This window comes from Leuresthes tenuis, unplaced genomic scaffold (genome assembly GCF_036924035.1).
Source record: "Leuresthes tenuis unplaced genomic scaffold, fLeuTen1.0.hap1 SCAF_16, whole genome shotgun sequence".
Lineage (NCBI taxonomy): Eukaryota > Metazoa > Chordata > Actinopteri > Atheriniformes > Atherinopsidae > Leuresthes > Leuresthes tenuis.
In genome coordinates this window covers 17,437,491-17,465,478 of record NW_027325370.1, presented here as the reverse complement: position 1 = coordinate 17,465,478, position 27,988 = coordinate 17,437,491, and the positions used below count along the sequence as shown (strand labels likewise).

At 37.4% G+C, this 27,988-nt stretch overlaps 2 protein-coding genes across 2 annotated transcripts; one reads left to right on the top strand and one right to left on the bottom strand.

Annotated features, from left to right (window-relative positions):
* The first annotated feature begins 497 nt into the window (after positions 1-497).
* On the top strand, positions 498-13,900 carry LOC140271889 (scavenger receptor cysteine-rich type 1 protein M130). The gene is made up of 19 exons (XM_072367196.1): positions 498-558; positions 1,508-1,822; positions 1,953-2,054; positions 3,737-3,943; positions 4,282-4,470; positions 4,573-4,712; positions 6,265-6,412; positions 6,529-6,834; positions 7,582-7,878; positions 8,022-8,315; positions 9,058-9,351; positions 10,378-10,527; positions 11,100-11,369; positions 11,734-11,921; positions 12,271-12,385; positions 12,589-12,711; positions 13,078-13,173; positions 13,342-13,515; positions 13,618-13,900. Exons 1-19 carry the CDS (start codon positions 498-500, stop codon positions 13,803-13,805), a joined length of 3,657 nt encoding a protein of 1,218 aa, XP_072223297.1. The 3' UTR covers positions 13,806-13,900.
* Positions 13,901-20,349: 6,449 nt separating this feature from the next.
* LOC140271685 (serine/threonine-protein kinase SBK1) lies at positions 20,350-25,592 on the bottom strand. Its single transcript, XM_072366967.1, has 4 exons — positions 25,281-25,592; positions 22,989-23,151; positions 22,005-22,207; positions 20,350-21,296 (listed from the first exon to the last, which is right to left on the bottom strand). The coding sequence occupies exons 2-4, from the start codon at positions 23,149-23,151 to the stop codon at positions 20,691-20,693; spliced, it is 972 nt and encodes a 323-aa protein (XP_072223068.1). The 5' UTR covers positions 25,281-25,592; the 3' UTR covers positions 20,350-20,690.
* Between the last annotated feature and the right edge of the window lie 2,396 nt (positions 25,593-27,988).

Genomic DNA, 27,988 nt, shown 5'->3' with positions numbered 1-27,988 from the left:
TCCCTCCAATAAAAAAAACTCAAAAAAGAATCTAATTTCTTAACAAAATAATAATAATCGCCTTCTTAAAGGAAATAGTTGATGCCGACTAATACCAGTCTAACGTACACATGAACATGTAAAACTAATTTCCACAGAAGTCTTTTTAGCCCTTTTTACACGCATTTTATTTACATTTGAATTAATCCTCAGAAATCTAACACTTGCTGCACTTTTTCTTTCAAACATGTGATAGTGAATTTTGTAGAATTTAAAGTGATGTAAAGTTAAACATAAGTGAGTCGTGAACAACATTAACCAACACTCACTTTTATTCAGTTTCTTTCCACTTTTTTTCATGCTTTGCTTTTAGTTTTTTTTCCTGCCTATTTTCCCAGTAAATACACCTGAATTCTAAAGAAACATCGTATCCATTCGTGGGCGCCTCCTCCTTGTCGATATAAAAGGCGGACGGATGATTCGCCTGACTCACTCTGTAGTTATGAGCTGCAGCGATGATGTGGTTCCTCCTCCAGCTCCTCAACTTCTTTGCTCACATCGAGACTGTGAGCTCACAAGGCAAGTCCCAGCTCTGTCTTTTTATTTCGCTGTTGATGATTGCGAACATTTCTAATTGGTTTGAAGTTTTAAAGGATAAATAGAGATCTCATTTAAAAAAAAACAAAGTTTGAAAACTATTTCAACTCAAATCTAATGTATAATCCTGTTTCTATTTAACATTCATCAGTGTCAGAGCTAGAGCTTTCCTAAAATGATCACAAATTGACATAAATTTGTCCATTTCTCCTCCCTTAAACATTACTCTGGTTTTGCATTTTAATTCAGAAATATTTTTTAAATTCTTTTCCTTGATAAACATGATTTTTCAATTATTTCTTTTCACAAGGATAATGTTCAGAGATAAATATTTGTTCATATCGGGGTACAGGTAGTTGGAATACTTGGATTATTTATATGATAAATACCGCATGACGTATTTAAACCCAATAAAGAAAATTATTTACGAATAAACCGTGAAGGGCGCTTCTTTCTCTTAAACACAATACTGAATTTGTATGAATATTATGATGAATACTTTCTTTTTTTGATTGATCTGTATCGTGTATATACCTCAATGCCCAATGTGTGATGTTTTATGTCAGTGGCGCCATAATACATCTTCCCTAAAGGGAGGAGTTTGTCAACAGTCTGCTGTGCGTAAATATTTCAAAGTGGAAAAACTAGAGCTGTAATCTTAAATTATTTGGGTTGGTATTGGGGAAGAATGTGGCCTGGACATCTCTTGGTAGAAAATATTGTTAGCAGTTGGACCACACATGGAAAAACATTAAATACAGTTGGAGTCAAAGGTTTAAACACAACTACATCCCAATGAGTGCGCAAATGCGTTCAAACTGCTTTGGTTTTAGAACTTTGTGTTGATGTGTCATAAATTCCATAGTTTGGACATAAAAAAACGTCACACAGCCTCATTACCTCACCCATAAATCCACTACTTTGTAACCAGGTAACGTTACGTGCATTCTACGAAGCAGAGCTGGCCCCTGCGAGGGGTATGTTGAAGTTTACTACGATGACACATGGGGCTACGTTGGTGATAAATTCTGGAACAAAGAGACTGAGAAAGTGGTCTGCAGGAGCACTCACTGTGGGACGCCAGTGGGCGTCTCAGAGGATGTCTACAGGCCCAAGACGGGCCCAGTCTGGCTCAATGAACTCAAGTGTGCAGGAGAGGAAAATACTCTGTGGCAGTGTCCTGGTTGGCCCGGTCCAGGCGCCAGCTTTTACCAAAAGCCAACCATGAAAAAGATCAAATGTTCAAGTAGGTCCTTCTGCTTTTACATTGATTTGTATGTTCTCATGCAAAGTAAGTCACAGCATTGAAAGCGAGCAGACAATTATGAAGTCTGCTTTTTGATTTTATTTATGTCGACTTGATTTTACTCTTCTAGATCAAATCAAAATGAGCCTGAGTGGATATGATTGTGCGGGAGCTGTCCAGTACTCTACAGACGGAAAAAAACCTTCAGGTTACATTTGCAGCAAAAACTGGGGTAAGAGCACAATCCAGTTTCTTACAATTCTGTCTTTGTGCGAGTTCAAAAGAGACTGGCCCATTTTGTGCAAGTAAAATCCAAATTTAGAGCCGTATATCAAATGAAGGGATTTGAAAATAATAAAACACGCAAGTCTGTCAGAGACATGAGAGGGTTACGCCATAACTGACAATTAAATGGCTGACAAAAACGGCAAGGTCTCAGATGATAGACAGCGACAGAGGGAACTCAGGCTGTAGCCATCATTCCAACCTTGATTCAAAAAAGCAGACGAGGCCAAAATTAGACCAATCCTCATCAATCCTCTATTCCAGAAACAGTTATTCTTTATAAAGGTTTGGTGAATGATCAAATCATTACAAGGTGCTTAGTATTATAGGTGCCTAAAAATGAAGAGATTAATAGTCAGACAGTCATTTTCTAATAAAATTTCATAAATGCAACGGTTGTGAGTTGCTTTGGAAAAAGAATTTGAGATAAATTAGATGGAAATTATCACAGAATAAAACTTAAGTCAAGTATCAGTTATTTTACTGTTGTAGGATCAATTTCATCAAAATTTAGTTTGACCGAAACATTTCCTTTGAATCAGCCGCAGTAGGGGTGTGTCGCCATAACTTGATGCCAAACGTTGCAACAACTAAAAGAAAGACAAGAAAATATGACGAGGGAGGCATTCCAGGCCCCGGCCTTCACCAGAACAATGGCGGGTTATAAAGAGAGACCGAAATGCGTCGCATGTCTCAGAATATTAGCATCTGACAGCATGAAGCTGAACAAGTTACGACACCTTTTGGAGACTTCTAACCCTGAACAAAAATGATCAAATGCTCAGCTCGCCTCCTACAAAGTGGCACATAGAGCTGCCTACGCAACACACCATAGTGGGGGAATAAATATTTCCCTCCACTATGACTGATGAAGTAGCAGCCAGAAAACTAAAGACTATTCCTCTGTCAAACGGTCCCATTTCAAGCCGCATTTATGAGCCGTCAAAGGAGCAGCTAAATGACAACATAAGTGTTTTGCACTGCAGACGGATGAAGCAACAGACAATAATAGAGACCGTTTATTGAAGAAAATGAGCTTTTCTGCAAATGTGCGCCTAACAGGGCCACAACAGGTCAGATTTTAAAATGACTGAAGCTTACATAAGAGATTTGAATCAATTCAATAAAAAAATTTAAAGGAAAATCTGAAAGTACTGGGTAACTGTATGTCGCTTCAGCCAAAGCATAGAAAACTGAAATAAGAATTGTTTGATGCTTAAAGAAAAGCTAAAATTTCTACATGTTTAATTTTCTATTTGAAGTTTTTTCTTCTTTTTTTTGCCAAATAATCAGTTGAATGACCATGACATTATACTATACTAGAAAAAAAAACATTAAACATTTAAACCTTCCATAATGTCTATAATAATATATATATATATATATATATATATATATATATATATATATATATATATTTTTTTTTAAAATGTTTTCTGTCTCATCTGCGGCCATTTTCAATAATTGTTCTTTGTTAAATATTTTAATTGAGTCCAAATTAAAAAGCTCCAAGCTGCTTCCCTTGTGATATATTTAACATCAATCTATGCAGTGCTAAACATTTCACAGAACTGATTCACTGTGATCATGATCGTAACAGCCTAAAAAATGAATTTTTCAACCATTTAGGAGACAACGAAGCTAAACTGTTGTGTAAGAACCTCGGCTGTGGGGGCGTCAAAGAGAGACCAGAAGCTGGATGGATGGCCGACAATAATTTCCCAACGGAGAAGAATATGTTGATAAATTGTGCAAACATTGATAATCCTGAACATTTGTGGCAGTGTGTAACTGGAGAAGAAAAATGCCAAAACCCTGCCTCTGTTGTATGTGAAGGTAACACACACACATATTCTTTCTTACCTCAAAGTGCAACACACAAACAACTAAAAACTTTCTTAAATGTTAGTTTTTACATTATCGAATTCATAAATGTGATCAGGGACGTAATGTATGTGTGATGTGGACATCCTGTGTAAAGTCCAGTAAGATTTCTATTAGATTTAAACTCTATTTTTGCTACTTTAGGAGCGAAAGGCTTCTTCCACAACTCATCGATCAATGATTCATTTATCATTGTTGTTGTTGTTGGTTAAATATAATTAAACAGAGACAAATAGCTACGTTACATAAGGAACAAATCCGTAAATGAACAAAATGCTTCTTTTAAACAGGTCATACGAGATTCCAGCTCAGCGGAAACCAGTCAAATGTTTGTTCTGGGGAGCTGCAGAAGGAAGAAAATGGCGCCTGGATAAGTGTTTTAAGCAATGAAACCGATCCTAATGACAAGTGCCAGAAAATGCACTGTGGTAAATCGACTAGCCCCACAGGGATTAACACAACACAGCTGACATGCACAGGTAATCCTGCCGACTGATATTTAAAACATGAGCAATCTGAGTTTGTTTAGTCTCATGCAGAAAGAACTTAAGAACTCAATCGTTTTCCTGTTTCTCCCACAGACAAAGTTCAAATTGTTCTGACGGAGAAGTGCCACGGTGAAGTCAGGGTGAACGTGAATGGTAAAAATGAGTCTGTGTGCGCCTCCTCCTGGACTAACAAGGAAGCTGAGTTGGTCTGCAAAGAGTTAAACTGTGGGACAGTGAGTTTTCAAACTTGTTTTAAAGCTTCCATGATCATAGAACGCTAAATGAGCAAATGCATAGAACTCAGCAAAGGTACACTATTTAATAGATAAGTCATCGTTGTGATTATCATCATTATCAGTAGTAGCGGTATTTACCTTTTGACTTACAGGAGAAATTATGCATTTTCCCTTTATGTTTCCATTTAATTGGTAAATGCACTCCTTCCTCTGACTAAGGTATGATTAGCATAAATAAGCATAACATCTAGCAACAGGACTCACTTTATGAAACTCTGAAGTGCTCTGAACTAACAGTTTTTAAGGGTACCGTACGTTAAATGGACAGCTGTGTGGCTGTGTTTCTATATTCCACAGTTTCCGAGCCAATAAATTCTCCTGGAACAACACCAATGGGTCGCATAGCTTTGCTTATAAATCTTGCTGGCCTGCTGTAGTTGACTGTGCCGAATAACAGGCATTCAGACAACACTGACCACCCAAAGTTTAGCTTGGATGTGGTACCTCCGTTGCAAGCTGGAAAGAGGCTCTAGATTTATTACTGCTATAGAGCGAGACAGCTGCTGTATATAAAGTGAACAAATGGCTTTATCTGTGGATGTTTCTCCAAAATACTGTCAAACACTACTTTTTCTAAGTATTTGATGTTGTAGTTGCCCTTTTTTTCACGGCAATGTAGCAAAGATGATATCTCATTCTATTGAGAGCTTAGAAGATTAGATCAAGCTGGTATTACCGCGCCCTCTGGTGGATCACAAGGAAAAATACTTCAGTCAGTTACATACTAGATTTTACTTTCAAAATTTCGCCATATTCAAGCAAATGTTCGTTTCAGTTTCAAAGATAAAGATACTGTCTGCCCTAGATGTTTGTCTGTAGTAATGTACTTACATATTCCATTTATAAAGTAAATCTATCATTATAAGCTCAAGTGTCAAAAGTCAAAAGTTAAAAAAAAGACCTTTAGATGGTTAAATTTGTTATGTTATTATTAATGCATTAAGATATAAACAGCATTTTTGTTCATTGAATGATTTCCTGATTATTTGCTGCATTAATCACTTAAGTGTTTAGTCTATAAAAAGTGAGTTTTGTTTGACCAACAGCTGTAAATTATCACCTCTACTTCATGTTATGGCAGCGCCACATGTTGGTGCTCTTCAAATACTTTTTATGAAAGACTCTTAATCCAAAGAGTAATTGACAGAAAATTATTAAAGCTGTAAAATACGTTAAGTTGAGTAATACCTTCCATTTTTATATATTGTATTTAATTATGGCACTTCTATCACTGTTTCAGTGCTCATGCTAAGCTAACTGGCTGCCAGGTAGCCTTACTAAGTATTTACTAGCCCCTGTGTGTGATGTAGTGTCATTCTTCCCATCTACTGTAACCTATAACAAAAATGTAAAGACATATCACCAAATTATTTCTTATGTAATCTATATTTCTACTATCAAGAGTTTCTCAAATGACACACTTTTGCGTTTTCAGTCAGTCAACATTCTTATTTGTCAATAACATATTCAAAGTATTGCTTTTCTCTAGATGATTATGAGTTCCAAGAGGTCAAATGGAAAATCAGGGATAATGGACCATATGAGATGCACAGGCAACGAGACCTCACTGTGGCACTGTCTGGCTAAGCATGGCAAAGGATTACGTTGTTCGGACGTTCCTTATGTTATGTGTTCAGGTGAGATATGATCATAAACTGATTTTCTTTTTCAATTATCTGTGGTGTCACGAGCTTTTCAGCCCATATATTTTCAGTCAGAGTTTCCAACACTTGACTAATCTCTTGTTCTTCAGGCAGCGTCGATGTGAAACTGGAGGATGGTCCTGGAAAATGTGCTGGGAGATTGGCCGTCTACTATGAAGGCCAGTGGAGCAGAGTCCAAAAAAGCAGCTGGAAAAATGAGTACGGAGATGCTGTCTGCAAACACCTGCAGTGCGGCGATAAAATGAAAGCAGGAGATAATGAAGAATTTGCTCAGGGTTCTGGTGATTTCCTGACCATGGACTGCAATCTAAACTTGAAAAACATATCCGAGTGCTTTACAAAAGACCAAAACAGACAACAACCGAACGTTAAAGCTGTGGGCATAATCTGCCAGGGTGAGTTCTGCTCCGCCCTCTCTTCCACATGTTCTGTTTTGTCATTTGACCCATGTTTTCTCTATCGTCATTGCCAGTTCTACACCGACGTTAACGGTAAAGACATTTGGTGGCCAGCAAGTGTGCAGAAAGGCAATTAAGACAACACTTAAGTTGTTGTAGCTCATGAGAGCTGCATAAAACTGAATCTAAACCCAGCTCCAAGTTCTCCAGTGGAGGCTGAACTGTTGCACTTTACCCACAGTTAAATCCTTAAACTAAAAGTAAATATCTAGATCACTCATGATGTCCTGATAAATATTCCAGGAACTTAAGGTTAATTCATACTATCCATCAGAACAACATCCACAATTTTAAGTTGCAAAAATACATCCGCCCACAATGAACTTAAGAGTTCTGCACTTTTTTAACTGAATTATTAACAATATTAACAGTGTTTTCTTGATGCATCTTTGAGCTGAGGATAAATATAACTTAAACAATACAAATGATAAGGTTTTGGCTTCTGGTATCCTTAGAAAGGTTTTCTGTGCGTCACACAGGATATCTCTGCAGAAGACGTGCTTAACCAAAAACTTTAAAGATTTAAGAGACGTGGGGGAGAACATGTTAAATAAAATCAGCCTCATGTACAAATGTAAGTTTAGAAATTTGGGGGGAGGAGTACAGCCTGAATGAAGCTGCTAGTTTACCACAATCCTAACACTGTCACCTACTGCACTCCCCTTTCTTTTTTATTCTGTGCAGAGCACAAAGTGCTTTTTCTGAAAGGATCCTGCTCTGGGTCCGTGGGGATAGAGGAAAACGGCCAAACCTATTGGCTCTCTGGGTCCAACAAAACGTGGAACCGAGAGTCTGCAAACACAGTGTGTCAGCAGATGCGCTGTGGGAATTACTCCAAATACAAGACTGTACCAAATAATGATGGGAAGAAAAATATTTGGAAGAAATCTTACAATTGTTCATCCACCACAAAGTCTCTGTTCAACTGTGATGAAATAACAGATCCATCAAACCAAACTGTTGCCCATGTGACGTGTTCAGGTAACGTGAGGCATTTTCATAAAGAACAAACCTAGAAATTTCTACATTTCTATAATGCATAAGTTCACCACTATTCTGCTGATGCTATGCTCAAATTAAGTTCCTTGTTCTTTTAACCGTTTGACTTTTGGATGTCCAAACAGGAAAAGTCAACATAATTCTCACCAATAAATGCCGGGGAACGGTTAAGATTTGCACAGAAGGACAGTGTGGAGGTGTGTGCGCGGACACGTGGACGATTGAAAAGTCTTCAATGCTGTGTAAAAGCCTGGACTGTGGGGATAAAGCCCTGAAACCCTACAAAAGTCCACAAGAAATTAATATTGCATTCAAGAGTTTACACTCTACCAATCAAACGACTCACCTGAGCCAGTGCAACCTGGTAAAAAACAAGGACGGTGACAACAGATGTACCCCAGCATATGTTGTGTGTGCAGGTAACACACTGATTTTCAAGTATCTATTTATTCCAAAAATACTATGTTTCTGTTGTCTCAGTTTGGCCAGTACTGTAAGAACTACAACCAACCAGACACAAAGTCATTTTTGTATTTTTTTTCTGTCATTTTTGTTTTAACTGAACATTCAACTGCCAAACATTTTCTCCAAAAATGCTACAGGCTGCAGGGTTTTCTCTCACTGGAAATCCAAAAAGTAAATCCCTCCATGTAGATATCTGTTACAGTATATATATATATATATATATATATATATATATATATATACCTTAATTCACCAGACGAGGGCCTTAATTCTTTTAAAAAGTGTATCCAAAAATAAAAAAAACACATTAAAGTGGTGTATTTGAGCTTTTAATATTTGAAATCGATGTAGAGGACAAATGAAAACGTGGTACCTTTAGGTTGTTATGAACAATGACAGCGAGCGTCTGTTGTCGCTGAAAAAAAAAGTGAGTTTATTGACCACAACACAAAAAATTAAAGATTTCTCAGTGCTTTGCAAACGAGGCATTTACTGACTACAAAATATGTAAAATATTGGCCAGTGACAGGCTAAAGCTGGCCAAGAGTCTGGTAATAAAAAGAGTTGGTGGGTGCTGCATATTTCCTTATTAATTTCCATTGTTTCCAAATTTGTAAAAGTTTCAACTATTTGAATACGGTTATATTTTTCCATAAATAATAAGTTACTCTTATTTTTTTGTTTGTTTTGTTGCAGCTAGTGTCAAGCCCAGATTTAAGGATCCCCGAGGCAAATGTTCAGGAATTGTTGAGGTAGAACATGAGGGCGACTGGATCCCCGTGCAAATCAAAGACAACAAAACTCAGAATGCCATCTGTAAAGAGCTGAATTGTGGAATCGCTGACACGTATCTGGACTACGTTGGATTTCTATCGACAGTGACAGAAATCGCAGAAGTAACTTGTTCTGAAGATGATGCTTCATTTGCAACTTGTGATGTTCAGAGGAGCAAAATGCAAACCAGCCCTTTAAAAGTCCTCCAATGCTCTGGTCTGTGAAATTCATTTGTCTCAAACTAATTATGTCTAAATGTTTTCTTTAATTGTCCCTGCACCACCCAGCAAAAAGTGAAAATTATGGTTCAAGATGACAAGATTTGTCAGAACAAAATGTATTTATTCAAATTTTTAAAACCACTCTGTAGAAGAGGAGATTTCCATTTTAAAAAATATCTTTTGTTTAGATATTAGTCAGAGGATTTGGGATTGATAGTCTGATAACAGTGTTTTCAGATTATGGGTCCTACAAGCCAACTACCTACTTACTTGAGCTCCATAACAATAATTTCCACATTAAAAGATTTCACATTTCTACAAAGTTTATATGTATCTCATCTCACGGCACATCAAACATTATAGAGTTATAGGCATTTTTACCTGGCTTAACTTAACATGTACCATATGCAGCCAGAAATATATGGTATAACACCAGCACCTCTGACTTTCATTTCTTATCTGTACAAATACAAAATTTGTTCTTCTCATCGTGGACTAGATCATTTCTTAGCTTGCTTTGGTTCCTGAAGAGCCCCGATTATGACTGTTCAAAGATATCCGTCTGCATCACTTTCACTGCCCTCAGTAAAGATCTTTGGGCATTCAAAAAATCAACAGACAGGCTTTTGTGCGGCCCTTTAAAAAAAGACCAACAACATCGCCAACAACACAACCAAGAGCAACCCACACCTCAGACCTGAGACTGGGGAAGCAAGATGCTTTAACATGTAGAGAAGCAACTGCAAAGCCCCTTTGAAGAGAGGTTGCAGAATTGTGTTCAAAGTACATAAAAGTCATAGACTTTGTGCTAAGCTAACAGGCACTGCTTATATCCAAGTATCTAATATCAAATTAGGTATTTTCTTATCTAGATCTCTGCAAAATGAAAATTTTTATTTTATGTAAACCACAAAATCAAGAATGAAAAACTTGGATTTTTTTAATTAGCGTGCTAATTATTGCTGTCATCGAGCTCCTACTGATAATGTTCAAAGAGTTTTAATTTACTAACGCATTCATTTGTCCCTGCTTGTCTTAGAGTTTAGAAAGATGGATTTGGAAAGCGTCTGTGAAGGAAGAGTGATTGTTTACTCCAAGGAAAAAGTAAGCGCCGTCCCCAAGCTAGGCTGGACTGAAAGAGAAGGGAAGAGGCTTTGTCAGGACATGAACTGTGGCGACCAGGTGTTAATAACTGAACATCAAAATAACGATCTCTCCCTCTGGAAAAGTAATTTCAGCTGTACGGAAGAAGCAAAAAGCATCTGGGACTGTGAAACGCCAAACCCACATTCATCGAATCCGACACTCAAACTTGTATGTAAAGGTAAGATTCATCTCTGGCCGATTAGCCTCAAATGATTACATTAGCACAACCAAATCAAAAGGAATAATTTCTTGGTCATTGGAAGGCGTTTACATATTCACAGAAACATGCAGATGTGCTGACATGATCAGAATTTGATGAACATGCTATAGATTTTTATTACACATATGAAACCTTTAGCCAGTTTATCTGCTTTAGATTAGCTCAACAAACATCAAAATTTTGCCAAATAATTACTAACTGACTATAACTTATTGAGTGAAACTATGACAGAAGTAACTTTGTTAGAATACAATTCCAAAGTTTGGTAATAAGGAAATACAAAGTAAAAACAAACCAAAAAAAAAGACCATTTCTTCTTTCTTTCCCTGGCCCACCATCAATATCTAATCTTTCCACTGTAATGCTTTCCTTTCTAGATCGGCCCAGCGTCACTCTTACAGGAACATGTCAAGGAGAGGTGAAAATAAATAATGTTACAGTGTGCTCGGACCACTGGAACATTGCGTATGCAAACATGGTTTGCCAAGAACAGAATTGTGGCAACGCCATAGATGACCTCTTGCAAGGTACACCAATGAGCGAAGAGATGTACCATGTTAGGTGTGATGACCACCATTACAGACTTGGTCAATGCGAGAGAGTTAAAGGACCCTGTGCCAAAGGTTCGGTGTCTATTTCCTGTACTGGTGAGTATATTTGCATCTTTCTCTCCATCAAATCCTCCTATGTGTCTAAGGAATTCCTTTTTCTTTTAAATATTCAAGACAATTGGTCTGAATTGCTTTTAAATCAATATTAAAGTTAATTATTTCAGTTTCTTGAAAATCAAAAAAATAATTGTGAATTCACTGTAATTCTCATAAACTTGGACATTTTGCTGTGTGCTGCTAATTCTTGACAACATTTTTATCATAAAATGGATGCCACTCTTGTCAACTCTAGCTGGGAGAAGTGGTGAAACCTGGAAAGAAATTATAGCATGCTTTGTATGGTTCCTGAAATTTCTGGGTTTTAATGCAATTTTCTCTAAATGTTTTACTGTTTTCACAGAAAATGTCAAATTTAACACTACAGAAAAGTGTGGTGGTGCAATTAAAGTCAGGTATCACGATAAATGGGTAAAAGTGTGCTCCCTGGATCTCAAACTTTCCGACAATACAAAGAACCACATCTGTAAAATGATTGGTTGTTCTTCAAGCAAGAAAGACAACCCTCCGCCCCAGTCAGTTACCAAGGAGGTACACCTTTATATTCCACATTTGTTCCTGTCCCTTTAAGCATTAGGAAAACTTTTCAGGCGCTGTGCTTTAACACATTCAATTTTAAAGAAATAATGGAAATGTCTCAGTTTTGATCCAACATAATAAATATAGGACATTAGCTAAGCTAGCAAAGCTTTCTCTGGATGCTGTGTTGCAAAATGAACGGTTGAAATAGTTATCAGAACAGCATAACTCTGGAATTCTGTACAACAAATGTTTCCTTTATTCTTTATTCAGCCCTCAATTTTCACTATCAGTCCAATTTCTCAGTTTTTTTGTGTGGTTGCATGAAAAACTGTATTTTATATATTTCTATTTCATTAAGGTCTTACAATCAAGCCTGATATGCCCCCTTGATTACAATGATGCCAGGTACTGCCTCAAAAAACAGCCCTGCAATAACGGTAACGTAGCGTCTCCAGCTGTCATCTACTGCCAAGGTAACGAAACCCAAAAATACTCTCCCAAAATGTTACTTTCTTGTTTTGCACAGGAATTGGCTTTTTGTACTTTGCAATTATGACCTTATTTGGTTTCACTGATTGCATGGATAAACCAGATTAATCAAATTATGTTCTCAATACAATGTATTTGTAAATGTATTTGTTTTCAGGCTACAAAAGACAAACAACAATAAAAACAGAACCATCATCACCTCGTTGGGCTCTGATTATCATTGGAGTTGGAGCTCTTCTGATAGTGTTGATAGTGGCTGCTGTATTTGTGCGATCCTACATTAGAAGAACAAGGAAAGCCAGACTGCCACGTGAGTACATTTACTCAAACAGTTGCAACAAAATACAGACTAATAGATTGTTTCACTTTTAATTAATTGCACTGGACAACTACTTTTCCCCTGACTCCAAAAGTGTCTCTCGTTCATTCTTATGATATATGTTTTAAGAATGAAGGGTATGAAGAGGCTTTTCTTTTTTTGCCACAAGAGGGCAATCTTTCTGCATGCTGCCTGCATTCAGACTGCTTTATGCTGATCATGATTCTTTAAAATAAGCCCATCACTGCTTGAAAACAACCAGTACATCAGTGGATCAGTTCTGCCAACATTAGTGTACTGCAAGACTGCTGTTGTCATTGACTGTACAGGTAAATTTCTAATATTATCTTATTGCAGCGAGAATGATGTCAGGTACAGAGGATGAGTTTGAAAGTGGAAACTATGAAGATATCATAAACAAATCAAACGAAATGGAACACTTCAGCCGTGGCAGTAAGTTTCAGAGCTAGTTAATTTATTAATGTTATGCCCTAGTAACTAGGGCCTAGTTAATGGTAATGTCATTAACAATGTTAAGGTTGGTAGTTTTAAGACTCTTTGATACTGATTTCTAATGTAGGACCAAAAAAAAAAAAAGTTTTGTTGTTGATGTTTACACAGGATTCAGATCAGAATCTGAATTCATAAAGGAAAGAGAAATGCGTGGCAGCTCCTCTTTTAATTACGATGATGTTGACGAAGCGAATGAGGTTGTGCCCCTGACTCCTCCTGGCTTCACTGTTGCCGGCCCAAGAGAAAACAACATGACTGGAGGAGCCCTTAACCAAAGTGATGGTAAGTTTTGAACCAATTTCTTTTTCACACTGAAATACTGAAAACTACTTACATCTGTAGGAATCAGAAGAGCTGAAGTTTACCCGCTTTTCTCTTTAACAGATGGAGTGATGTACGAAGTGGACGACGTGCAAGAGAATTATGACGACATTGACACCTGCCCTGAAACCATACAGACTAAAGCCGAAGTCCACGATGGGCAAAAAACCACACCTGAGAGTGATCCAGCAGGACCTCAAGGCAAAGAGAAGAGAGATGAAGATTACCTTGTTCCAGGTCAAGATGGGTGAGCCAAATTTGGGTTGAACTCAAACTCAAACCAAATTCAGTTTAGGAGAGTGGATGATACCCTACTTCCATTTATCCTGACGGAAAAAAAAACAAAAAAAACAGACAAAGAATAATCCAGCAGAAATCTGATGGAGAATTTTAGAAATGATTCCAAATAAACCTACAAACTAAGAGTAAAAATCGGATCCTTTCCCAGATGAAAACAAAGTAAATGTACTTGTAAATCAAAACACTGATCATTTTAAATCACACATGATATACAGAGAGAATATAACAAAAGTATGCTTTGCTAATCAGTGTACTTTTCAGCGAGAATAAGAAAACTTAATCTCTTATTGAACTGCAGTTTCAATTGTATATCTTTCGGCTTTTTTTTTTTTTTTTTTGTAGAAACCCCCTGTCTGTTAATTTTAGAGTTTTAAGACATGCACTGAATGTTCTGTATCACACACACTTTTTAATCATCCGAATGTTTTTGTAAAAATATATGATGTAAATACAGCAGATAGGCTTTCTTTGTTTTTGTGTGTGATTTATGATTTGCAGTAATTAATCAATTGTGATCCATCAAAGACAAATTAAACTCCATACAGCACAGTTACTGCAAAAATACATTTAGTTACACAAGTCAAACTTCATGTCAGAACACGTGTGACATCAACATAATGCTGTATCATTACTGCTTTTGAAAGGTGGTCTAATTTTATGCTGAGTTATACAAACAGACTGTATATCAAAGAAGGATGTAGCTGCCATTACCTGTTTTAGGACTACTGTTTACTGTCTTGGATATTTTGGCTTTTGCTATCTTTTTTTTTTTTTTGTCTTAAACATTATGAATGAGAGTAGCAAATTATCAATCGTAGCGTGTCCCTGCCCTAAATAATGTTGTCTGTTTTTACTCAAAATGTGACTGATTTTCTAAATGAACTGTGTTGAAGAAGCAATTTAAACCATAAACTTATAAGGAAAGATAATAACTCTCCTGAGGTCATTTCCACATAGCCCCCTACTGGCTATTAAACAGAATGCAGGTATAAGGCACTTCGATACTGAAGTCAGTACAACTTTGTATGTAACCTCCAGATCTAAAAGTGTTCTATGTAAACATGGAACATTTTTCTTGCTTTTAATTTTACAGTTAAATAAAAAAAAAAACAGAACACCTTTTCAGCAAATGTGCAGCTACAGTTTGCAGTTAGTTAGTTAAGCCTTATGGAGTATTTGAAGTAGACGTCGCACCTCGCTGAATTTTGGATATTTGGTTTTGTTCGAGCATCATATTGTAATACGAATATCATGTACAAGTCCATTTTTTACTTAACAGAAGTAGCAGAGTGATAATGAATCTGACAGGTTAAAATAATAGGTTATAGGACATATTTAATAGCAATATAATGACCACTGACAATGACTGCATATCATTAAAACACAGCTGAATGTATCTGAAACTTCTGTAATTCATTTACTTTATTAAATTGTTGCTGTGCAGGAATCTAAACAGACAGCTGAGCAGCATCTTATGTTTTTATGTTGTTTAATGTTGCTCTTTGGCAGCATGATACCGTTTCTCTGTAAGGTCCTTTTATATCTTCCCTTTCTACCAAATTCAACCATTTTTACCATTTCTTTTAGCCTAACTAAACCCAAGCTAATCGGGCAACAACTTTGGCAGATGCAGTTACTTGCAGATTCCCCATAAGCCTGCCTTTTGGATGAACAATCCGAACAAGCTAGGCTAGCGGCTTCCTTACCTCCGGAGTTTATGCTACGCTAAGCTAACTCGCTGATGACTCTTGTCACTGCCTGATGTGGAGTCTCTACCCAGTGTGAGATGCTGACATAAGACAGTAACAACTAACTCTCTCCATGTCACTCATCTAGCAACGATATATATCGTTATATGCTCCTTTTGCAGCTAATGGTCACTGCAACTATACATCTCTCTACGTGACCACACAGGAGTTGCTCATATGCATCTCACATCAAGTGGCAACTGACATTAGGTAGTGACAAAACAAGCTTTATTTAGCATGGGGATGGGTTATCTGTCTTCATGTCATAGTAAGAAAGAGTGTTAGCACACTGAACATTTAATTCTTGTTTTAAATGCACAGTTTTATAAAAACATATTGCCTATGTATTGTGTTTGGTTTGCTACAATAGTCTTATGTATTGTTTTAAAGAAAAAAAATCTAAATTGAACAAGTAGCTGTTGTTAAATTTACTTTGCAGGCCAAAAATACAGTTTTTTGATAAAACCTTCATTATTTTTATGTCCTTTTTAGATGTTGTGTTATGTATTTTTATGCCTATTTCATTAATGTCACGTTGCTGTATGTCTCACTTTACTGTGTTACTCAGGTTATATTCATTTGGTGTCTTCTTGCATGGGAATGACATACAAGCTGCCCCACTGAGGAATCCTTTAAGTGTTTAAGACATGTGATCCGTTTGTGCTTTCAGCTTTTTGCTGACCACAACATTAAAAGTCTTTATTAAAGTATTTTTGTCCACTGTATGTATATGAACTTTCAGCCTTTATCATCTTCGTGCATCAACAGAGACCTCTCAGACTCATCTCAGACAGTGTGTTTTGGGAAATGGCTCAGATGTTGAGTATCAAACTGTATTTTAATAGGTCATTTATAGTTTGATACACAGCACAATAAGCCGTTTTCTCAACAAAACGTCATTTTTGGAATGATTTACAGTAAGTAACATTGAATTTTTTTAATTGTTTGAATTTTGAATGTAGTTTCATTTGTTTGCACAATTCTTCATAAGCACTTAATCATTTCCCCACGGTGGTTCAGACATATGACTGCAGCTGCTCAATACACATGTTTCCACAAGTAGGTTAATACCCAAGGGACTGACATACCTGCATGAGCCTCACATATTTAGTCGGGAGTTTGCAAAGGGCCACTAAGATCACAGAGTCAATGATATACCCAAAGGGACTCATTTGTAGCTGGTGGCCCCAAATGATATGTAAACATCACACCCAGCCTCGCTATCAGAGGCTGAGGGATTATGATGTAGGATTAACTCTGCTGAGAGTAAAGCTTAAATAGATACAGCAGAGACTTTCTGATCTCTAAGAGAGGCACATTTTTGCTCATTCTCAGGCGTCATCAAACCAGGAAGCAGTGGGGCCTAGAAAAGTCAGAGGGCTTAAGCAATGTGCTGTTTACTTTTATTTGTAGGGTTATAAAAAGAAATGCCACTTACCAAAATGATCTCTGTTGACAACAAGGAAGTCGCAAGGAAGTACTCTGACCTTCTTTCCACTTGGCATTAAAGGATCATTCTGGTGTTTGGCTTTTAGCCACAAGCAGTTGTATCTACAGACACCACCTGGGGCTAAGAACTGCATGGCACCTTCTGGAGAAAACATAAAATCTATTCATCGAAGCCTTATCTAACTTATTACATGAGGTTTCTGCTTTATTGTCACAGCTTTTTCATACAACTCACTGTACTTGTTTGTTCAAACTCAAATCTGTATTAGTAAAAGTTTCTTTTGTCACCAAACTGTTTTTTTCATTGATTTTACAAACAGACAAGCAAGACTGGGTGTCTCATCTCATGTCTTTGTGTTTCTAGACAGAGACAGAGGCTACAGTTAATGATATGTGAACTGAATAAAAAAACTTGACTTGCAACCTTGAAACCAGGACTTAAAGTGCTGTGATACTCTGAGTAAACTAATAAACTAAGAAGAAGCTTTATGGTATTTTATTCATGTCTTTAATTTATAATTTTTTTTCTGAAAAAAAAAAAGGCTGTAGAGGACAAAAACCATCCAGATCCCTTTTTCACAACACTGCAACACATACGTTGCTTCCTCTGAAGTTTAAACTCCTCTAACATTAGCAAATGAGTTATATATATTTTCAGAGTTCATATAAAGCCTTTTTCTGCTTATCTCTCAATCACAAAGCATGATGACTGAGCAATGTGTTTACGTATTCACTATGACGTGCCAGAGACACAAGACCGAAAAGATAAAGGGGAAGCGAATGGCCACATGCTTGTCATAAAAGCATCGAATAATCTTCATTTGGTACAAGAGGGAAATGATATGATGATAAGTACTTTTTCCTGTTGTTTCCTGACAGTTATGCATATCTGTTAGATATCTCATGTTAACTGTGAACTGGTTAGAGTTAGCGGGAAATCTCTTTCTCATCGGCAAAGAAAGATTTCAAAAGTGAGGAAAACTTAAAAGAACGTACTCTTTTCAAGGTTATGGCTAGAAAATAAGACCACAATATGGACACACTGGCTGTACAGCCTTGTTACACAGAACAGGTATGCAAAACATTATTTCAATCTTTTCACTGGGAGTGGTATGTGTGTGAATGCCTGCACAGATAGTTGGTGAGTCAACTTCCCACACAGGCTTTGCAGTTGGATTTACATTGGTTGTGTTAGTGTTTGGATGACAGGTCTCGATGTGCACTTGGTCCCAGGGGTCAGCTGAAAGATGACCCTGGTTAGCGTAATGCTCTATAAATGCCTGTAAAGCATGAGTGGAACAAACAGGAACAAATCTGCTTCTGCCATCCTCAGATCATGACACATTGCGGTCTGAAAGCACCTGTGGTGTCCCAAGCTCGCGGACGATAGTTGCAGGACATCCATCAGTGGAGAGCCAGCTGCAGTGTCAAGAAGGTCAATGAAGTGGATGAAAGAGGGGATAAAAAGTGACTTCTGAGGTCATGAAACCAGCAGCAAGAGGAAAGATGATTTAGTTTTTCTTCCCATTTTTTAATCCTCACAGCGTGACCATGATATAAACAATTATACAGTCATGTGAACTATGCAGGGAACATGGAAGTAGCTCCGAGTCCGGAGGTGTTGAAAAGAACAAAAACAAACAATGAAACAATAAATTAGTCCCTTCTAGAATTGGTATCAGATAACACATCAAATATTTATACTGTAGAAGGAAATTATTTAAATAAATAAAAAAATCCAATTTTATACTTCTATATAATATTTATCAAATTCTGCAGCAACACGGGGCAAGCTTATGAACAACTGAAGTGTTGACTGACAGATATGCTGCCTGAGACTTACAGACCTGATATGGGATAAATAAAATCTCATATCACTTCCTCTGTAGACATTTTCATGCTGTTGTGTCTTTAACCCAAATGAGGATCAGGTGTCTGGCCAAAAAAACCTGGTTTTAACTAACCAAACAGGTAAGAGCCTCCTGTTGGGAGAGCACTGCAGTGATTAATATTAATAGTTATTTTACTCGTACTGAAGCAGTGAGTATCTTTTCATCCCTTAAACAACCACATTAGAAGACATATTCTGGGATTGTGGAAGAGATTCAACTCTGTTTAAGACGGATCAAAGTACTTGTCTGCTACAAGCAAAGAAAACAACTAAGAGGGTTGCTAAAACTAAAAGATAGTCTTGAATGATTGTGATCAGAGATCAGTTAGATCTTTGGCAAAATCAGATGATGAATGAAGAACTCAAAGTTTAATAGTGAAATTAAGAGGATTTCCACGAGCAGAATGCCTGTGGAAATCTTAACGTATTGGGACTAAACAGCAGTGTGGCCTCAAAAAAAGAAAACAAAAAAAATCATCAGTGAGGCAAAAAGAACTACAATTTGGCAAGTGGAAAGATTGGATTCTGGAGCTATGGAAAATGGTCATGTGGTGAATCAGGGTAAGAAGAGTCCACTCTACAAGCCTATGGGGGCAGTGTTATGATCAGAGGTTGCCTCAGTATGTCAGGTTTAGGGTCAGCAGCGTTATGTGCCCAAAAAATGAGGTTAGCTGCTTCCCTGAAGCTACAGAACAACCAGGTTTAATCCATCAATAGATTTTTTCTTTTCCTCCCGGAATACTCCAAAATACTCCAACGCCAGGATTCATTCACCTCAATTTGTAACAGAGGAGTTCAAGGAGCATGAAATCTGAGATATGCTCAAGATTTTACACTGTGGTCCATCTCTCCCATGATCAATACAAGATGTTGGCAAAAAAAAAAAAAAAAGAATGGAAATAATTGACTAAACTGCATGACCTATTCCAAATGATGCCACTGGGAACGTGTACCGCCATGTAAGAGGTCCAAAAATATCACAGACACCTCTTCTTTGGGCAGGCAGAGTGTAAAGAACAGTTTAGAAAAAGAGAGGGAAATAACGGCAGTGATCGGACTTACCAGAGTGAAAGAGTCAAATTCCAGGTGAAGATGAGTCTCCTGCAGGGCTCAGCTCTCTCAGTGCTAAAGCCATCTACCACCTCACCTACTCCACAACAAAAGCTTATTTGTTGATTCATAAAACTGAGGTTTACTCAGAAGTTGAACGTTAAGAAAAATGAAAATGTGAAATTGGAAAATAGCTACATAAGGAATATAGACATTGTGGGTAATTGTTGTTTCTGATCTATTCCAATCCCAGACAATCTAATAAAGTCATACATAACAACGAGTCAGCCACAGGGAGCATTTATCTGCATCTTAAGTACATTTTCTGGACTTTGTTTTGTAAATCTCTGTAGAGATTTGTACTCAGAACTTTTATTTGTAATTCTATATTTTCACTGTTACCTGTGTGCTTAAATAAAGGATCTAAATTCACCCTCCACCACTGACTGTGGTCCGTTTCTGTTGCATCCTGTTCGATGGACACAGATGTTGTGCTTATGTGGTATGACACTTGGGCACATGCCTCAGGATGATATAAACATCATGTTTCAACACTGCAAATCATATGCCAGCTCTAAGTAAAATCAAGGCTTATATTACTTATTCTTAGTGCTGTAAGATACAAGAAATTCTATGGAAATCCAGGCTTTGTCCACTTCTCCATGCCTCTGATTATTCCTGGAGGCACAAAGGGTTCCTTATCCTGCTGTCTGCTTCTCCAGGTTATTGTTTTCTTTTCTCAACCAGTCCTTCTCTACATATCCTCTCACCTCGTCAAGTGTACATCTCTTTGCTGCATCCAGAGCCAAAAGCCTACCAAACATCTCCATAGCTTCCGGGGTGAACCTTCTCCACAAAGGAGGAATGTCCTCCTCAGAGTAAGGTCTGTCCTCAGTTCTGCACCAGTCTGCAAACTCCTGGTAGAAGTCGTCTGAGTCCATGCAGCGCTCCCAGGGGAAGTAACCCGTGAGAATACAGAAGATAACTACCCCAAAAGCCCAGGTGTCCAGGCTTGGCTCCACGCTCAGAGGAGGAACCGTCACTTCTCTCTGGCCATCCAGCAGAACCATGGTGCAAAGTTCTGGGGCCATGTAGGGCAAGGTTCCTGTGATGAAGCGTATTAGGGTGCCTCTCTTCTGAGCAAGCCCAAAGTCTGCCAGCTTGACCTGATGGCAGTGACTGTCCAGCAGGAGGATGTTTTCAGGCTTAACATCCCGGTGGACCAGGCCATGGCTGTGGATGAACTCCAAAGCACTGGCAATCTGTAGGACACAACGTTTCACAGAGGATTCTGGGATACCCACCTGGAGGAATTAAAGACGGGTATTTTTTGTAAATTACCTGTCAACATTACAAATTAGATCATTAGTTCCTTAAAAAAAAACTTAGAAGAACTGGAAGTACTTTTTAAAAATAATATTGGTGTCCTGTTACCTATAATCTGTATAGTTACAGCAGTGAGTACGACCAGCACCAAAAGAGTCCTCCACGGGAGGAACTGTAATATTTTCAGAGGACTTCAACTTTTATCACAGTCAGCTCAAATAGCACTTTTTGTCTTGAAAATGTAATTCAATTCAAACCAGTTTATTCTTCTTCCCAAAAGGGAAATTTGGGTGCATCAACAGTTAAAAAAGAATAAATAATTGCAGAGTTGCGTTGGGGTGATAAATAATGGCAGTAGTTAAAAGCAAACTAAAGGAAGAACCAAAAACGGAAACACTAAATAACAATAAGAAGAAATAAATAGATAAACAAAGGGGTCACTAAGAAGGGCTGTCTCCTCCTTTTATCTGAGTTGAGCACTTAAATTGAAAGAGGGATAAAAACTCATTTTTGTATCTGTGGTTCAAAAGCAATTGCTAGCATGCAAATGGGCTAAAGCAAGATGGTGATCTGACACACTGTCAGGGTTCACCTCAGAGCACACTGTTATCTGAAACACAACCTAACAGATCTGCTATCACGGCTCCAGTCTGGCTTATGTCCTGTTATAACAATCAGAGACTCACCTTTGGCTGAATGACAGCAAAAAGGTCCCTTCCAATGACAAGCTCCTGGGCAAAGCAATAATGCTCTTTAGACTGGAAGGCAATGCCAAAGAGGCCCACGATGCAGGGGTGGCAGGACAGGTGTAAGGAGATGCAGTACTCTCGCAGAAACCCCTGAAGCTTAGTCGAGGCTTTAGGCATCACTTTCAACGCCATCGGAGTGCCTGCAGATTATCCATCACAGTTCATGCACATCAGCTTTAACTTACTGTGCAAATGAGATATTACAAAATACTTTTAATGACCACGTCAGTGAGGTTCTACAGTTTGTGTTTTTGAACCTGTATTTTCTAATAATTAAAATCATGCAGGTCACACACACACACACTCACTCCAGGGTTTTTACAAGTTCAAATCCTTCAGACCTTGGGCCAACCAGCCTAATGCCAGTTTGTGCTTTGCATTCTGCTCTCTGCTTGGTCTTTACCGACCAGCTCATTGGTGGCTTCGGCTCAATTCTTCCTCTTGAGGTTCCCTTTGAGTCTGAAATGTTCAGGCATAAATCTTTTCACCTGCCCTCTTTCTGTAGAGGCTGCTCTCAAACGTTTGCTCTGAGTTACATTTATGTGCAGGAGATTTGCACAGGGAAAAGTTCATTACTGTTGGTACCTTGACGTCTTACTCGTTAGAGAATTTAAACACACTAGTTATCTCACAATGTTTTATGTATTCATTTTAAATACTTTTTCTAAAGGTATTTCTTGCTAATATGTCTACCAGTCACAGAAACAAAAACTTCGGTTAAAAAATGGCTAAAACACATGATCATAACCTTTTATTCTGTGATTACAATCGTCAATCTGTGATTTCTAATGAAAGTTAAAAAACTAATGAAAATGTTATAACGTCAAAGATTGTTATCAATATTAATGCAATTTCGTATTGACTGAAACTACTTCTACATTGTTTAACATTGACAAAAATCAGAAAAAGATGAGGTCAAACCCCTGAAGCGATGCGTGACCAGCAGCACTTTGCCGTATTTCCCCCGGCCGATCTCCTTGATGATGTTAAAACGCTCCTGGATCTCCAGGTTATTGATGCTCTGTGCCGTCAGCTCCATCAGCTCGTCAATCAGACTGCCTTCGGCAAGGTCCAGCTCTATCATCTTTTCCAACAATGCAAAAACAATTGAAGAAAATAAACTTTCAAAATTATTTTTACTTTATTCATTTACTATAAACTAAGGGGTAAGGGGTGAGACTGTCCTCTCATAAAAAATGTCAAAAGTTTGTTTGTGTATGCACCTTAATATAACTCTATTAAAAAACTATTAATTTTGTGGCAATTTGGTAATAAGTATTTGGTCTTCAAGTGCAGCAGCTCAGAAAAACGAAAAACCTTTGATTCCAACACTGCAGATGTGGTTAAAGTCAATGAAAAGTTTTGAAAGTCACCTAATTAAACCAACTAAAAGCTGAAGCTTCAGCGAGAAAGAACCCAAAGAGAGCCAAGAAACTAGAACAAATAAGAAATAATTCAAGAATGGTTGTTTGTTTATTGAGGAAACCGATCCAAATATTTTACCTGTACATCTATTTTGTCATCTAATTATTATTGAGCTATGCTATGGAAACAAATCGGAATAAAATAGCCTTTATATTACATAATTACATTTTGTCATAGTCTTTGGATTTAGTTTGGTTCTTTCTCTTTGTTTTTGATCTTTACATGCAATGCAGTGCTACATAATCATGCACAGTACATTTATAGTCACATAAACAAGCACTTGAATATTGCCAAATCTGAGGTAATGGACAACACAAGCTTGCATCTCTCTCCACAACACGAACATAAAACTGATCATCTTTATTATAATTCCAATAGAGGAAACCAAAACCAAGCTGCAGTACAGCTAACCCCTGTTAGCACATGTTCAGCTTTAGACTAATCCCAAATAAATTCCAAATAATGTTTCTGTACATCATTTTCTAATAATTTAAACCCTGTATCTCAGGCAGCTGAAGAAACGAGCCATTTCACAGTTCACACGTCCAATGAGTAATTTGCTCACCATGCCCTATTGACAGGTTAAAAAAATGAATTAAAAATCACATAAACAAGCTCCAAATGTTAGCTAACATTATCTAGCTAGTGCCAGCTAGTGTTAGCGCACTTAGCTCCATAATTGCTGGCTCCAGGCCACAAAGTCATTGTGCCATCTGAAGTAGTGTTCAACTTCTGTACACTACCTTTGGTGTACCAAGTGCCGACTTTATAGAGCAGTGAATAAATAAATTTTGAACAGCACTACAAAATGGCTGACTAACTACATAGGGGAGTACAGCAAAAGAGTGGACAATTCAAGCAGCCCAGATTTTAGTTACTGGCAACCACCTGAATTATATGACTTATAACTTTCCTAAAAATATTTACTGTCAAGTTTTCTTTGATCAATGTCACATCCCTCTCTTAGTTTGCTGTTATCGTGCAAGTATTTCATTTTCCTCTGTTCAAAGTCCTTAACTGTTTCTGCCACACTGGTCTATGTTTTGGATTTCTGTTTCTGGACATCTTGCCATAGCAGATGTTTTTTATTTGTTTAACCAACTTCTTGGTTTTCTTTACCTGTAAACCTGTGTTAGAGTCCTCCTCGAACACTACTACACCACACTGTGACAGTTTTGCAACTTCACTAAACTATACAATGCCTGCAAAAGATTACTTACAAGATTTTAACAAAAAAATCATTTATATAAGAAATGTCATGCCATACAGTTACTGTAAAGTTGGTTTACTTTAAGTTTTTGTGATATTTGGCAACAATTTGATCTACATGCAATAGATCAGGGTATGATCATGTGGTTTTATGTGTACCATCAAGTGTAGTGTCCTAAATTTTATTCTATTCTATTTATTTGTATGGATCTTTATTGTGAACACAAAGAAGTTTGATGATTAATGTAGAACAATATACAGAAAACAAATTCTAAATAAATCATATCCCTGTGTAAGTAAGCAAATCACTATTAATGCTTATGATGCCTTCTTATCGCACAAAATAGTGATAATTTGTTATTTGTCCTTATCATTTCTGACTTTTAATTCTAATTTCACAGGAGTATCTTCCCTAGATTAAAATGAATCCCTGTACATGATATAAATGATCATAAGAATAAAAAGACAAAGACGGTAATTTTCAGTACGTCTTGTCAGTGGTAAGTTCATCCAACTCTTCACTGTTTTGCTTAAAACGTGTTACCAATGATTAGATGTTGATCATTTCTGATTTCTTACCTTTTCTCAAGACTGTTCCCAACAGAGTTACAGAGTTCTGAATAAAAAACAGTCCAAACACACAAACTATCTCACACACTCTCACACCAGGATGACAAAATGCAGTTGATCAATATGCTGTTTGAGTGCAGGTTGGATGTCGGTCTGGTTCGTCTTCCACCTTCACGGCTGCCTCTGCTGCTGTCTGAGTGGACCTGAAAGCTTTTCAACAGCACTGCTCTCAACTGTAGTGAGGGGCCAGAGCCCACTTCAACAGCTGATTACAAACTGCCACTGCAAAGGGTGCACGCACACACATGAAATACACACATATTCTCACAGGCAGAGATCTCACATGTCATTCATTCGAGTATTTCTGTGTACGGGAGCGTCCTGTTCCTGATGTCTTTATTTTATTAACGCCTTTACACACCGAGTAGCACGATATTCCTTTAACACAATATGATTTTGGCCTTTAACACACATATAGATTATACAGGTGAATATCAAGCTTCATAAAGACTACTGACACATAGTGTATATGTTAGATTAAATAAATTATTACAATTTTAAGTGCTGTGACAAAATACTTCTACATACATACATACATATTTCTAATTCAATCTTTGAATCAAATAAAAGATTTGACAAACATCTTTTTCCTTTTGTTCAATATACTTGCGCTGCCTTATACGTCTACATTTCAAAAGAAAATATTCTAATTAAATACATTTATTTCACAGTTTTAAGTGCCAAATTAAATAATGAAATACAAAACAGACAGTATGACACAGAGTAGAGCATCATAAGAAAATTAATAACCGCTCAAGTTATGTACCTTTTCAACACTTCAAGAAGTAGGTTCAAAGTCCTTAGTTGTAGTTTTCTTGAAAGAATTAACAAATAATATAAGTAAATTCTGTCATCCCACTCGCCATAAATTATTTCAACTTATGAGGAATGCAAACACAGAACGCTACCACATCACAGAGTGGTTTTACATTTTTCAAAATATACAGTATATTTATACAGAGTTACAAGGTATTAATCTATTGTCTAATAGCCAGTAAATACACTGAATATTTACAGTGTATGTTGACTATTATTTGTTGTTGTTTATATTTATATGTTGTCTATTATTATCATCAGTGTACATTTTTATCTCTAACAATTATGTATTTATTTGGTGCCAGCCCATTTAAAACCTTAAAAATTAACCATAAAATCTTAGAATCTATTCTAAAACGGACAGCCTAGTGGAGAGTTGCTAAAACTGGGGTAATATCTTCACATTTTCTGGTTCCAGTTAAGAGATGAGCAACAGAGGAAGCACATTAGTTTGAATTATACTTTATTGTATCAAATTTGGAGAAACAATTCCCTTAATGTAAAGGTAAATTAGATAAAACTGTCTAGCTCTGAGGTAGTATTCACAATATTTTGTTGCTCCTTTGTCTTAAACTAACTTTATTACTGCCCTACCGAACAGGATGAAAAGTGTTTTTAGTCATTATATTGGTGTGGCGCCTTTCTGTGTGGAGTTTGCATGTTCTCCCTGTGTATGCGTGGGTTCTCTCCGGGTTCTCCGGCTTCCTCCCACTGTACAAAAACATGCATGTCAGGTTAATTGGTGACTCTAAATTGTCCTTAGGGGTGAGTGTGAGCGTGCATGGTTGTTTGTCTCGTTTGTCTCTATGTGTGGCCCTGTGATGGACTGGCGACCTGTCCAGGGTGTACCCCGCCTTTCGCCCGATGGCTGCTGGGATAGGCTCCAGCCCACCCGCTACCCGATTAACGGATTGACGGTATAGAAAATGGATGGATATTGGTGTGGCTTCAATAGAAGCACAATAGACCAGTTAAACCAGACACATTTGGAAACACAGGCAGTTGTGCTCCCATCAAAGTTTCTGCATGAGTGAAAACGTTCCTCTTGGCCTGTAGTATCTGCAGTGTCTAGGATAACCCTTTACAGTGCACATACAACTGTGTGAGTGCTATTTGGCTACTCCATCCTTGTACAAACAGAAGTTAGAAAGAGCCCCTCCCCTAAAACGTCCCATTCTGCTCTGATTGGTGAGCTCTGTGGGCCTGAAAAGGCATATCATTACTCACCATTCCACACGCAGACGAAACCCAATAAATCTGAATGGTGTGAAGAAATTTAGAATAAACCCAGAGTTGTTCAATAATTTTCCTGAAAAATCTAATTTCTCAAATAACGTTGACATACCAACAAAACCACTTTTCGGACGCTGTCATTGTGCAAGATGCACAAAATAAAAACAACTCTTCGGAGAAAAACTGCATCTAAAGTGACATTTAGTGGATTTTCATTAAGCTTCGAACCTGAAAGATGAATCCATATTAATTTAGGGATTTCTTTCTTTCTCTCTCCTGCAGAACTGACCAATCTGACAAACGTTTTAGCAAGAAAAAAAAGTAACAGGATAACAGCAGTCTAACATAACCTGATAAAAGTAAAGGTAATGATTCAAACCAAATGGTTCGCTTAGCTCGTTGGTTCAACTGGTTTAAATAACAACTTAAAAAACAACACTTAGAAGTACAACTTCACCAGCTGTTTCAATGCAAAATCAGCTGAACCTTTAATCAAATCTAATTTCTGACTAAGTTCATTTTACAAAGAATCATTCAGTTTATTCAAATATTGCCACTGATGAGGAAAAACTGCTCTGAACCTGCTCCTTCGGCAGTGTGATCTGACT